The 15328-nt window shown below is 42.6% G+C and overlaps 1 protein-coding gene across 1 annotated transcript; it reads left to right on the top strand.

The window, feature by feature from the left end:
• Positions 1-852: 852 nt before the first annotated feature.
• On the top strand, positions 853-14942 carry nup85 (nucleoporin 85; the record flags this gene model as incomplete). Its single annotated transcript, XM_080723042.1, has 19 exons — positions 853-990; positions 1838-1922; positions 2844-3000; positions 3250-3320; positions 3761-3804; positions 4169-4238; positions 4928-5049; positions 6095-6229; positions 6940-7062; positions 7792-7923; positions 8670-8776; positions 9193-9276; positions 9427-9492; positions 9929-10080; positions 10582-10699; positions 11259-11359; positions 12693-12844; positions 14129-14230; positions 14844-14942. The coding sequence occupies exons 1-19, from the start codon at positions 958-960 to the stop codon at positions 14940-14942; spliced, it is 1953 nt and encodes a 650-aa protein (XP_080579168.1). The 5' UTR covers positions 853-957.
• Between the last annotated feature and the right edge of the window lie 386 nt (positions 14943-15328).

Genomic DNA, 15328 nt, shown 5'->3' with positions numbered 1-15328 from the left:
ATGGGCGGGAGCGTCGCGTGACTGCGCGTTGCTCTGTTAAAGAAGCATACGGTGGCGCGTGCACGCGCGTTTTCTACTGTTCGTTCCTTTTGTTGCGTTTTACACAGGTTTTATACTTTAAAAACGTGTCCCTGAACCGCACTGAAGTACATAAAGGATATACAAACTATAATATGGATAAATAATGGTTTATTTAGCTATATTTCTGGGGACTGGGACTCAAACAGCTGCTCCTTTTCTTTCTGCACAGAGGCGTTCCAGGGGCCATCTTGTTTTTATTAACATGTAACAACCACACTGTTTACACCACACTGATTCTTGAACATTCTCGTGTGAAAGAGATGGAAAGGGCCCGCAAATGTATACTTATTTGGCCCGCGGAGTCGCACGGACCCCCATCTGAAAGACCTTGTGCCACGAATCCCCGTAAAAGATGATATTTTTCAAAATTAACAGATCTACAAGCTCAGTGTGCATCACTTACGATGCATTGTGAGATTGTTGATTTACAATTTTTTGAATTTTAAATTACTGTTTGTTATTTTTGCGTGGAGACCCGCTGGAACCCATCCCCAACGACCCCTAAGGGGTCCCCGGACCCCACTTTGAGAACCAATGGTGTACAGATGCACAGGGCATGCCCACATATTGAGAGAGAGAGCCATTAATAAAACAAAACACATGTATCTATATTATAACTAGAAAAAATAAAATAAAATAAAAACATTTATCATTTTGGACATGGACCAGTTTCCATTCAGGCACATGCTGCAGGCAGACCCGACTGGCCATGACGTCATAGCACATGCGCCGGAGAGGGGTCCATCAACTGAATGATTGAGGCGCGCGTGCCGCTCTCTGTAGTTTTGACATGTTTATTGTTGTTTATCGGCATTAAAACATTTAATCCTTATTGTCTTGTGTCAGTATTAAAACACAAACCTAACGCGTTCAGTTATGGAGGAGGTGGACGTAGAGCCCCCAGTTACAGTGAGTAACTCACTATATAATATTATAATTTGTATTGAATGCAGTTCTGTTGCAATTATAAGACATTTGACGTTCAGTATATTTCATAAACGTACGCGTACCATCGTTATTCGAGTTAACATTAAACTGAGAGAGGCAGGCTGAATGGCCCAAAACTGTTCTCCTCAAGTAAAGTATTGTGACTTTAATAAATGAATGACTCTAGTAGTAGTAGTAGGCTTATAACAAATCATGGAGGTGGACACAATCATGTTTAGGTGCCCACGATTTGTGGCCACCTCCATGATTTCTCCCTCCAAGTAGAACAAAATAGAATAAAGGTTAAAAAATAAATAAATCAAGACTAATCATAGATGTATTTGATCAAGTCTGACTCTTACTTAGATATGCAAATGTCAATATCATAATCAAATACATCTATGATAGTTTTGATTCAAGGCTAGTTCTGAAATAATGTAAAGTTGACATGATGCACATAATTATCACACATCATTATCAGTCCTACATTTATGAATAAAAAATACTTTTCTTTTAGTTTTTAGGCTTCATATATAAAAACTGCACAGGGCAGATATGACAAAATATGTACTTCATTTAATAACTAGTTAAAAAACAAAAAACATGAATAGTGAAAATAGTCGACCTACAAGGTAGGTTTGCTATTTCCACTATTTTTGAAAATGTTTGGACAGATAAGATATGAAAACTTTTCAACATGGTTAATTATGACAATTATGCAAACATAATTTGCGATTATCTCATAATTGCGATTAGGTGTTTATGTAATAATTCTGTGACAGGCTACTAATCATACAATTTGTGTTGTTTTTATTCCCATCCATTCCAGCTCGTTCCTGACGCCAGGCAGCACTTAGGGTTTGTCTGGGGGCCTGGAGACATCCTGGTTTATGACACCCTGTTCAAAGCATCAGGTGAGTGCAGGTCAATGAGATGAGCTTCTGTCTCTGTGTGTCTGTCTACGCTAGAACCATGATATTCCATTAGGTTAGGGTTAGGGTTAGGGTTAGGTATAGGGTTAGTGTCGTAATGGAGACATGTTGTAATGGAGACATGTCAACCTGTGCCCTCACCCCATCCAATCCTTGATGCTGAGTGCCTAAATGGTAAATGACTCCAACGCGCTTTACATAGATTTTGCATTACATTCACCCATTCAAACACACATTCATACACCGATGGCGGAGGAAACCATGCAAGGCACCAAACAGCACATTGGGAGCAATTAGGGGTTCAGCGTCTTTCTCAAGGACACTTCAACGGTAACTCTGGGGGTTCCCGGGATCGAACTGGGAACCTTGCGCCTGCGGTTCTCCATCTGGCTGTTCCTGAGCCACTGCCAAGCAGGGAGGCATTGGGTACTATTTGTTTTGTAATCATTGGTTTGTCTCGGCCCGGCTGGGATTGAACCCTGATCTCCCACATGTAAACTTCCTTTAATGAGTACAGTATGTATGGAACACACAACTTGACGGATGTGTTGTGGTTGGTGTGGGGTAATTCTACTCACGATGGAGGTATGTGGAGGTGTGACCATATTTTCTGCCTGAACGTTCAAATGGATGTAAAACTTAAAGAAGAGGAGCAAAAAGGTACAGCACTTTTCAAAAACCAAGCTTACAAAGTGCTTCACAACAAAAATGTGTAGAGAAAAAAAAACAGTTAACATGGACGGCACGCCACAATTTAGAATGCCATGGAGATGAATCCGTGCAATTGCATTGAGTGTTCTTCTGTGGCAGTGTATGGAACGCATGCAGTCAGTGTATGGAATACTAGTATGCACTATGCATGCATAACGTGTTTCCTAAAGCGTTCCATTCTTTCCCTCCCAGGTGCAACGGGTTCAGGCAGCCCGTTGATTCATGAGGTGAGGAAAGATGAGGACATCTACTCCCCCATTTTACGCAAGCTCTTCAACGAATCCCATCTCATCTTCGTTGGGCTGCAGACCATCCGAGAGGACCTGCCCAGCAAGAACAAGAAGCCCCAGTAAGATCCCTCCACACGGTCATGATTAGGACTGCAACGTTTTCATCAAATTAATCCATTATAATAAATAGTCGATTTTTAATACAATAATCATTACACATTTACTATACGTTTATTCTTGTTTATTCTATGTTTCTCTGCTTTTGGTGTGACATAAATCACATTAAACGAATATTGTCTTAAGCAGACTAAATAAATGTGATACGAGGAATAAATAGTAAATACGTGTGATGTGTCTTATCTCGTCAGATTCGTCAGTATCAGCAAGAACTACAGGTCTGTCATACGAGCCTGCATGGAGGAGCTACAGCAGATTGCAGGTACACTTTGTTTGATCTGTTATATAACGTCGCTGTCGGGTGGAAAACTCGTATCTCCAAGTTTCAAATGTGTACGTTTTTTCGCAAAGCAAGTCCTGCTTCATCATACAAGGCCGTCGCACAAAAGTAGTGAAAACAGCAGATCTGCAGGTGCGAGGCGTTGTGTGCTTGTAGATCGGCTGTTTTCACTAGTTTAAATCTTTTTCAAAATGATAAATGCAAAACGAACAGTTTTGGACAAACAAGGTTTTCACCCGACAACGACGATATGTATGTATGTACAGTGTTTGATGTGTTATGGTCACATATTTAAGTCTTATGCATGTACTCTGTTTGATGTGTTATGGTGACATACATTATTCTTTTAGTCTTTTATGTATTCTGTATGTATTCTCTTATGTAACCGATGAGGTAAATTATGTATCATGTGTTTACTCTAGTTTCAACACAAGACGCAGAACTGGCCAACAAGTACGGGAACCAGGTATGGATGTTAGAGAATTTACAGTGCGCACATGAACACACACACACACACACACACACACACACACACACACACACACACACACACACACACACACACACACACACACACACACACACACACAATACCATATCCAGACATTCACACCCTTGTATTCAAATTCAGTTTTATGGCAATAGCTCTCTATTATACATACATAGCATACATTTTTAATTTGGAAAGCTATGTATCAAATACTGTATACAGAGTAAATGCTGCACATTCTCTTTGGTCGTCCTCAGACAAGCATCATGAGAGGAGCCTCATTAGAAGAGATGTTTTAGGTTTATCATCACTTCTCATTGTGTTGTCACTTGTCACACAGGTGTCCATTCTGATGGCCATAGAGCTGATCTGGAACCTGTGTGAGGTGCTGTTCATTGACGCTGCTCCAGGTAAACAGTCCAGCCTTTCTGTGTGCTTCTCTCTCAGGACCTCTGTTTCACATGTGTGGTGCTTTTGATCACCAGTCTTAGTTTGAATCCTTTTGATGAAACCACATTCAACGAGAATAAATCTTAATTCATACTGCTAGTAATAATCTTTGTCCCCGAAGGGAAATTTGTCTTCACAAGTCTGTTCAACACAAAAGACAACACAAAACCACATAACACAACACAAAACATCAGGTCCCCACTATTCAGATAAAACCATCCTAGCAACAGAGGCGATTGTTTAGCAGATTGTTTAGTGCAGCGATGGCTGATGGGACAAAACTCCCGCTAAACTGTACATTGTGGCACTTCAAGGTTCTCTATCTTCGCCTCGATGGCAAGAGGTCGAAGTAGTGATACAGAGGATGAACAGTGTCATTTGTTATTGAGAGAGCCAAGCGTGTGATGGCCTTATCGTTCATATTAGCAAGTGTAGTTGTGGAAAGTCTGATGATCTTGGAAGCAATACGGGTAATACTGTAAAGTTTGTTTCTGTTAGGTATGGATAGTATAGTGAAGAAACGTGCTGAGCAACACAACAGAATAGTTTGAATAATGCTTTTTTATAGTAATAACAGAAGGTCTTTGAGGTTTCCGCCCCGACAACGATGATATTAATGTTGGTGTGTTTGCGTCTTGTGCACCTTCAGCGGGCTCTCTCTTGCTCCACCTGCTGGACTGGGTGAGGCTGCACAAGGCCGATGTGGAGGAGAAAGCCACGGAGGTTCTGCAGAGTGAGAGTCCTGCTGAACACCACAGCTACTGGGACGTGGTAGGTCCTAACATCACATGAACACCACAGCTACTGGGACGTGGTAGGTCCTAACATCACATGAACACTACAGCTACTGGGACGTGGTAGGTCCTAACATCACATGAACACCACAGCTACTGGGACGTGGTAGGTCCTAACACCACATGAACACCACAGCTACTGGGACGTGGTAGGTCCTAACATCACATGAACACCACTGCTACTGGGACGTGGTAGGTCCTAACATCACATGAACACCACAGCTACTGGGACGTGGTAGGTCCTAACATCACATGAACACTACAGCTACTGGGACGTGGTAGGTCCTAACATCACATGAACACCACAGCTACTGAGACGTGGTAGGTCCTAACATCACATGAACACCACAGCTACTGAGACGTGGTAGGTCCTAACATCACATGAACACCACAGCTACTGGGACGTGGTAGGTCCTAACATCACATGAACACCACAGCTACTGAGACGTGGTAGGTCCTCACATCACATGAACACCACAGCTACTGGGACATTGTAGGTCCTCACATCACATGAACACCACAGCTACTGGGACGTGGTAGGTCCTAACATCACAAACCTACATGATATGGCACACAAACCTACATACCGCACTCACATACGCATAAGCACGCAAAACTACTGCATGCATGCATACATACATACGCTCAAACACACAAATACAAACACCTACCACACACACGGCAGCAGGGACCATCTGTGATGAAACAAAACAAAAATCAACGGAGACAAACTCGAACTCAAGCACTGTATAATTGAAGCTGATAAATTGAGATCACTCTCATTATTGGATGAAATTGGTGACCCGAAATAATACACATTTATTTTCTGTTTACTAAAGACCTGGGGAGACTTCATAGCAATGAGCTTTCACTTTTTAACGAAATCTTTTGTTTTAACAAAATATGTCACTTGCATCACCTTTAAATGCAGCCTGATATAGAACTCTGATCCATGGCCTGTATGTTTGTGTTGCAGGTGTTGAGCTACGTGCTGCAGGTTAACTCTCATGTTTGTGTTGCAGGTGTTGAGCTACGTGCTGCAGGGTAAGCTGGAGGAGACTCGTCAGATGCTGGTGAAACAGGCCTCTCTGCAGCCTGCCTCCAGGAAGATGTTCAAGCTGATGGACAGCCTGCTCAGCAAGATGCCCACGTACAACGTACGTATGCAGCACACTGTCATTGACATGTAGAAATGTACTGTACAATTCGGGTATCTAGCAGACACAGGTGTGATCAGAATAAGTAAAAATGGTAAATGGTGCATTCATATACTGTAGCGCCTTCATCCAAGGCGCTTTACATAGATTGTGCATTTACATTCACCCATTCACACACACATTCATACACCGATGGCAGAGGAAACCATGCAAGGCACCAGCCTGCTAACCGGGAATAACTATAGGGGTTCAGAGTCTTGCTCAAGGACTCTTCGACACTAACTCTGGGGGAGCCTGGGTTCGAACACTTGGGAACCCTCCATGTTCTAATAACGGTTTCTCTACCCCTAAGCCACTGCCGCCCTAAATATGAACTCTAGTCAACAAACACTGAGATAAATTGTCACATAAGTAGAGTGAAGAGAGAACAATGTAACATTTGGTGATGTCCAGATCGCACACTTCATAAGCATAAAGGTTATGAACGGTATACATTTATAATTGTGTTATTAAATAGAAGTGGTAGTGGTACACAGATGTAATCCATTTCCCCAATGTGGCAACTGGATAACATCTGCTTTTAATTAAATTATTAGTCCAGAGTCAAATGGTTAAACCAAAATCCCATCATTAATCGTTATGGTGGTCCGTCCAGCCTGCTGGTAACCCTAACCCTAACCCATCATTAATCATTGTGGTGGTCCGTCCAGCCTGCTGGTAACCAGACACTGACAGACTTTGATGTGAAGTGGAGACAGTGGCATGAAGAGGTGGACCGCTGTCTGCAGGACAACTCCTTCAGCAGCAACCCTCACCTGGAGATCATCTGTAAGGTCAGTAACACAACCCTCTCACTTAGAGCAGGGTTTCCCAAAGTGGGTGCTGTGGCACCATTCCAGGGGTGCCTCAGAATAATCTGATAATATTTGGAATCCATCAATATCATTACATCAATATCACTATGCTTAGAAAAACAGACTTGATTTCCACTGTACTTGAGGAGTTCTTTTTCCATCTACGGCCAACTCTCTTCACCAAAAATAGCCGATCTACAAGCTTGTGCTCGAGCTTGTAGATCGGCTTGACGCATTGTGAGCTTGTAGATCGGCTATTTTGGTGATCTTCCCCCCAGAGTAGGGATGCTAGGGTTCAAGTGGTTAAAGTCAAGTATAACATTATTTTCATTCAGTTCTGATGGAAACAGATATTTCTCTGTGACATAGCCTACCGATCTCAGGTGGAAAGATAAGCATATTTACATTGTGTAGATTTATGGTGTAATTCAGGGGTGCCGTGGATGAAAAGGTTATTTACAAGAGTGCCCTCAGTCATTTGTAAGGTCAGTACATCTGTTGTTGCTTTTCAAAATATCCTAGTCTAGGACTGTGTGCAGTATTCTTTATGGCGCAGTACTTCCAACTGTGTTTTTGTTATGAACTGAATTCTGGAAATCACTTTTCGATCAGACCTTAGAGTCTTAAGGCTTAGAGAGGCCAGAGGTTTTGCCATGAAGACTACTAAAATGAATGTTAAACAGTATGACCTTCTGTGTCTCTGTGTAGATCCTGGTGGGTGATGAAGACACCATGTTGGAGCACAAGGAGCTGCTGAGTACCTGGTACCACTTCCTGATCACCAGACTGTTGTACTGTCTCCCTACTGTTAAACTCACTGACCTGCACTACTACGCACAGGTACAATGCCACCCCCTACTGTCACCATACAGTACTGTCAGCCTACTGTCTGGGCCTATAGTCTACAGCAGTGTTTCTCAAACTTTCACATGTCAAGGTCTCCCCTTAACTCTGACAGTGTACAAATGGAACCAGATGAACCCGTTAGTCAGGCGCTGACCCCCGTGAGCTTGATATCACAGAGCCATGTCGGAGCGTGACATCATCAGTCATATAACTGTCCATGCTCCAGACTAGGGATGGGACGGTAATCGCTATTATCGTTTATCGTGATAAAAAAAAACACTCACAATAATCGTATAGTGGAGATTTAATTTATCGTGAAATCGTCCTCCGTCATGTACTGGGATCAATTCACCTTTTATTTGCCGAGCTGCATATCCGGTACCACTTAAACCCTCTATAATTGGTAAAATGTACCCGTAAATAACGTACTTGATACAGTCTTTTTTTTTCACTCTCTACCAAATCTGCGGTATGAGCTTGTAAATCGGCATTTTTTTTGCAAATGTTCTGCCTCAGGATAATGGATGTTGGGAATATTTTGACTATCGCGATAATATCGTAAATCACAATTATCGTCCCATCCCTACGCCAGACTAGTCTCCATACAGTACAGTACAAGCTCAAAGTTCTGCAAATCCCCTGAAAATCTACTGTCTTGCCAATGGCAGGACTTGTGAAGTTTGAATTGGCACATCAGTATATGGGCACGGTAAGTAATTCATTGTATGTGTGTGTTTCAGTCGTGCATGACCATGTTTCTGGACTCCAGGAGCGTCCCAGAGCCTCTGGACAGCATTCTGTTGGGAGCTTTTGAGTTTGACATCCACCAGGTCATCAAAGACTGCAGGTAATGCGCACACGCACGCACACGTGTACACAGACACACACAGACACACAGCGTCACTTTACCCGTTTTCAGCCATATCTTCGTATGATTGGTTCTCACCGCATGCTCATTCTAAGATCAATATGACACCATCTCTATCTACTCACTCTGTCTCATTGGTCTAGACCTGGAAAGTTTGGGAACCAGATGATTGTCATTGGTAGGCAGGTTTCTGAACTGTCCACAGCCCACCAATGAGACACAGGGTGAGCTGACATAAATGGTGTCATCTTATAATGAGCATTTAGTAATGAAGGACCAATTATATGTCGATAAGGTTGAAAATAGGTGTGCTCATTCAAGTATGTGGCTACCAAACTTAAAATCAGTCAGTTATTCTTGACAACAATGATATTTCTGTTGTCTGTGGCTTACAGCATCGCTCTGAACAACTGGTGGTTCGTGGCTCATTTGACGGATCTACTGGATCACTGCAATCTGCTGCAGTCACACAATCTACAGTAAGACCTGTCTTCTAATCTAAACCATGTGAAACCATATAACTGTATTGACAACGAACTATGTGTATTAACGTCAAACTATGTATTGACAACAAGCTATGTGTATTGATATCTTGTGGTATGAAGTGAATACTGTTGTTTTGTGTTCAGCTTTGGATCCAACCTGAGAGAGTTTCTCCTTCTGGAGTATGCTTCTGGTCTCTTCACTCATCACAGGTGAGTCTGTCCTGCTGACATATACCATATTTATATGTTAAAATATTAGTAGGAAATTCAGTTCCAACTTCCAAGTCAGTTCTGCTTATTGGTTACAAAGCACACTAATACTTGTACCTTATTGTACGTAGTTCCTACAATTAATAGTAAATACCAGACTGGGATCAACTTGTTTTGCCGTTTCCTGATTTGATCTAAAGTAAAAAAAAAAAAAAAGAAACAGGGAATCGATGAGAACTGGAATTGAAACAATCCTAATACCGGTATACCTGATTGTTAGGCTTCCACACAATGCTAGAATGTTAATGCTGCTGGGATGCTAAGGAAAGGCTACATGTGGTTAACTGTGCGTGCGTGCTTGTGTCTCTGTATGTGCACTGCAGTCTGTGGCAGTTGGCAGTGGACTACTTTGACCATTGTCTCTCTGTGTGTGCAGTCTGTGGCAGTTGGCAGTGGACTACTTTGACCATTGTCCAGAGTTTGGTCGTGTTTACCTGGAGCTGCAGATCGAGCGAGTTCCTCTGGACACGGAGCGCAAGGCCCTGAAGGTGCTCCGCATCTGTGAACAGAGACAGATGTCTGAACAGGGTGGGTCTCTGTCTCTCTCTTTCTCTCTCCTATATGTATCTACACTTGAGCATTAAAGGAGAATTCCGGACTAGCCGTCTTGCCACGTTAATTTGATATTCCAGAATGTTTTCTTTTTCATCTCGAACACTCGGGAGCTCCGACCGTGAGCAGTGGGATTTTACACTAAATCGCTTATTTGTATCGTTCGACAATTCTTTCTTCTTTCTTGGGGGGTTACATCTGACAGTCATAATGGTGGAAATGTCTCCACAGAGTTGTCTCTGTGGAGCCGCTGTTAAACAAAGCTGCTAGATCCCACCCCCAGGTCAGAGCTGCGGTATGCTAGAAATTGACTTTAATTTGCCTCTACGACTGGGTTAATGAATGGAATAACATCAGATAGGGTAAGAAAAGCACTTGTCCGGAATTCTCCATTAACAGTTGTGTGTTTTGTCACGTGGTTTCTTCAGTGAGGAGCATCTGTAAGATCATGTATGTTTTGTCACGTGGTTTCTCCAGTGAGGAGCATCTGTAAGATCATGGCCAAGCGAGCTCTGAGGAACAGCCGTCTGGGGTCAGCCCTGTCCTGGACCATCAGGGCCAAGGATGCAGCCTTCGCCACCCTCATATCAGAGAGGTCCGTATAAATGACACAGCTGTCATCAGGGTTGTTCTTTTCGTTGTGATGCATATTGGTCAGCGTTGGAAGCATTGGATTAAATTCATCCTGGGTTGTGTTCTTCCTCGTAATGACATTTCCTGAGGACCACGTTTCTGATTCGTTAAAGGTGATACACCATCCATTTAAAAAGTATTTATGTCATATTGTTTATGTCCCAAAAACGTTTTTCAAAAGGTTTGAGGCTAAATTAGCACTCAGACCCCCACCCCAATCTCAGCCCCTTCCTTTCTTTTTCAATGTTTTAAATTATATTAAGTTACTTCATTCTCTGATGTTTAACTCGTACTATTATTTCTTATTTTTGTGATAATTTGGTTGACTATTTTGAGTTTTGAGCTTTTTTGTTAAGTTGGTTTTGTTTTCAGAATAGTTTACTAGTTAACTATGCAAATGTAACTATTGTCATGTATATGATAATACTGTATATATAATACTGCAATAAAAAAAAATTGTGCTTGTATGTGTGTGTGTGCGCGCGCGTGTGTGTGTGTGTGTGTGTGTGTGTGTGTGTTAGGTTCTTGCAGGACTACTGTGCACGAGGGGCCTTTTCAGATCTAGACCTGATTGACAACCTGGGTCCAGCCATGCTGCTCAGCGACAGACTCACTTTCCTGGGTAACACACACACACACACACACACACACACACACACACACACACACACACACACACTCAGAGACACAGACACACACGCACACACAGGGCCAGCCAATAGCAGCAGTTTGCAAACTTGTGACTGTTTGTCACATGGTTGATTTTATCTACACATCAGCTGAGGGGACATTAAATCACTGCGCAGTTGACCTTATAGTCGCTGTTGGGCTGTCACATGACACATGTGTACACACACACACACACACACACACACACACACACACACACACACACACACACACACACACACACACACACATTGTGGGCCTGTATGTCGTCTATCTTTGGTGCGTGACACAGCATGCAACGAGTTTACTGTAAAACAGGCGTAACCCTGTTTTACGCGGCTCCACAGCCCTACAGTAATAATGGCTGGATATTTGTTGTTGTCGGGCAGAAAACACATCGTCAGTTTCGTCACACAAAAGCATAACAATTGTAAATCTGCTACTTTTGCAATTTTTTGTATTTGAATCCTGAAAAGTAACAGTTTTGGACATAATGAGGTTTCCACCTGACAGGGATGTATTAAAAAGTATATTTTAATTGGTGAAACTAGCAATAGAAGCATCTTCCATAAACCCTTAACGGTTCTGGACATTTCACACTGTAAGCAAACTAAAGCTTCAATCTGCGGTTTCTTCAGCTGGTTGGCCGTTAGAAAACATAAGACCTAAAGCAGGGGTTTTCAAAGTGGGTGACGGGGCACCCTGGGGTGCCGCGACGGCAGTCCAGGGGTGCCTTGAGATCATTTGATAATAAATGGAATTTATTTGGACACTTGAAGAAATATTCAGTATCATTTTAAACTTGAAGTACAAAGTTATTTTCAGTCAGTTCTAACCAAAATGGCTATTATCTCAACGTTTTCCTCGCAACATAATCACTAAAATATCGTCACTGTCAGGCAGAAACCTGTCGAACAAAACTAGTGAAAACAGCCGATCTACAAGCACACAACGCCTTGCGATGCGAGGTGTTTAGTACATTTTATAGATGATGAATACAAAACGAACGGTTTTGGACATACAAGGTTTCCACCCGACAACGACGATATGCTATAAATATAAGGTGCTGGGAGTGAAAATTATAATGTAGGGGTGCCTCGGATTAAAAAAATATTTATGGGGTGCCCTGAGACAAAAATGTTTGGGAACCCCTGACCTAAAGCAGTGGTTCGCAAAAGTTTTCATGTCGAGGTCCCCCTCCAAAATTCCCACTGTCTCTCACAAAAATCCCAGATTCTGACTTCTGTGTAACAACAACTTTAATCCGAGTTTCTTCCACTCTCTAGGAAAGTATCGCGAGTTCCACAAGCTGTATGAAGAGAAGCGCTTCACGGAGGCCGCCAAGCTCCTCCTCTCCCTCATGACGGCCAAGATCGCCCCGCGCAGCTTCTGGTGGACGCTGCTGACCGACGCCATGCCTCTGATGGAGCAGAAAGAGGTCAGTCGGCTCTCGGGTGGCGCAGCGGCAAAGTGCCTGCTGGAGGTCGAGGGTTTCAACCCATTTAGAACGGGTACACATTTTTGTGTATCATTATTTTATGCTTTAGATATACAAGCTCACAGCGTGGCACCGAGTGCCACACTAATTACATTTTTCTCAAAGGATTTTTGTTTTTACATTGTGGATAATCTAGTGTTTTCAGTAACAATCCTAGTTTACAGAAGTTCTCAAAACGATTTTAAGTCTTGAAAATTTGAATTTTGACCCGATTCTATAAGTGTCTTTTGAATCCTTCTAAGATTTTTTGAAAAACCCATGTTTCTATGTCAGCAATCTGGCTGGCCAATGTCAAAGAAAAGGTCCTTTTCACTTAACTGGAGCTCAGTTAGTCTGTTCTTGAGAGACTACTGTGTCAGTGGTTCTCAAACCTTTTCATGTGAAGGACCCCCAAAATGACATGTATTTGGCCACGGGTCCGCATCTCAAAATATTTAGTTCCAGGGACCCTCCAGAAGCAAAATTTGAGTTACAAACGTTCGCTTTGAAAATACATATAGTCAAAGATTTGCACACATTTTCACGACTTTTTCAAAAGAGGTCAGTCGGCCCTCGGGTGGCGCAGCGGCAAAGAGCTTGAAGGGATGAATTAGGGATGGGACGATATGAACATTTCATGTCACGATTATTGTGACCATTGTGGCGAATTACGATATTATCGCGATAATGAAAATAACATTTGCCAAAAAATAGCAGATCTAGAAGCTCGAGTGAGCTTTTAGATCTGCTATTTTGGGGGAAAGAATACTATCGATTCAAATATGTTATATCCAGGTCTGTTTTGCCGATTATAGAGGGTTTAAATGGTACGGGATATGCAGCTCGGCAAATAAAAGGAGAATTGATCCCAAATAAATGCATAAGGAGGATAATTTCATGATAAATGTAAATCTCCACAATAAAATTATTGAGTGTTTTTTTTTTATCACGATAAACAATAATAACGATTATCTTCCCACCCCTAGTTTGAATCCACCATGGTGCGTCCAGCTTTGTCGAGCGTCCGCACGCGGAAAAAGGTTCTGTGTTTGGGGTAGGCCGGACGGAGAGGGTGACATTCGTCACCACGCGTGACGAATGGGGGCTCCTCGCTGGTAGATGAGTCAGTTAGGATACAACAGCAGTGACAACACACAAACGTGTAAGGGGAAAAAATGCGTACAGTAAAACTTCAGTCACTCCTGGTGAGCATGCATTCACGCTTGTTGGTTGTTGGTCTTTCAGGTGATCTTCTCAGCAGAACAAACCCATGAGCTGATGTTCTGTCTGGAGGAGTTGACGTCCTCCTTCCAGGCCAGCGCTCCCGGCCCAGACGGACCCGTGCAGGTACACCTCTCCAGCATCACAATCATTTGAACCACTTGATCTATATGTTATCCTTGGGCGGAACGTTTTAGCAAATCCTTGAATATATATATATTTTTAAAGCAACATTTTTTTACTTGAATATTTTACTTCTGGGGGGGGGGGGGGGGGGGTCTCTGATATTTTGAGATGGGGTGGCAGGGGGGAGGTTTGAGCACCACCGCTGATATTTGCCTGGTTAATAAACCAGACCGAACACAACGACACCCCCTGGCGGTAGTGGTGTTGTAGTACGGTCTGGCACCGATCCATTGAGATTCTATTTCCTCAAACAGCTTCAAGGGTTGGCCAATCAGGGTTGTATGCTTGGGGCACGTGGTTTCTGTAAGCTTGGGGCACGTGGTTTGGGGAAAACCCCAGAAATGAAAACTCTTCCTGAAATCCCAGACTCTCTTCCCAAAACGAAGTGTGTGATAGAGGCTGGCAACGCCAGGCAACACTGATATAGCAACATAAGTTTGCTATTTTTGTGTGACACTGTAGTGATGAAGTAGGTCATTCATTTACAACAAAAAAACAAGGAATAAAAAAAGTTGAAATATGGAGATTTCATATATTATGTGTGTCATTTCAGGAAGAGGACGTCACCAAGGTGGAGCTCCTGAGGTTGGCGCTGGCCAGGAACCTGGCCATGGCCATCGTCAAAGAGGGGACCCTGGAGGCCTGCTGTTGAATGTGGCCGCCGTGGCCACTATTATGTTGTTTTCTTTGTTTTTGTACTGTATATAAACCTTAACAGATAAAGAAAAATATGTGCTCTTTGATAATAAACACTTCTCACGTTCGGATCTCATGATTTATGTATCATTTATAAACTTCCCCTACAAGTTAATTCAAGTGCAGTCTTCTGTATCTGACAACACAGAGACATCCAGAGAAACATTATTTCATGTTTAATTACCGTAATACATCATACTGTTATAAATGGTGCATTATAGCACCTACCGTATATCTAAGGCGCTTTACAATGCTTGTGCATTACATTCATTCATACACCGATGGCAGAGGAAAACATGCAAGGAACCAACCTAGCTCATCAGGAGTAATTAGGGTTCTGTG

The sequence above is a fragment of the Nannobrachium achirus genome (genome assembly GCF_963921795.1).
Source record: "Nannobrachium achirus genome assembly, chromosome: 4".
NCBI lineage: Eukaryota > Metazoa > Chordata > Actinopteri > Myctophiformes > Myctophidae > Nannobrachium > Nannobrachium achirus.
This window is presented reverse-complemented; position numbering and strand designations above follow the sequence as displayed.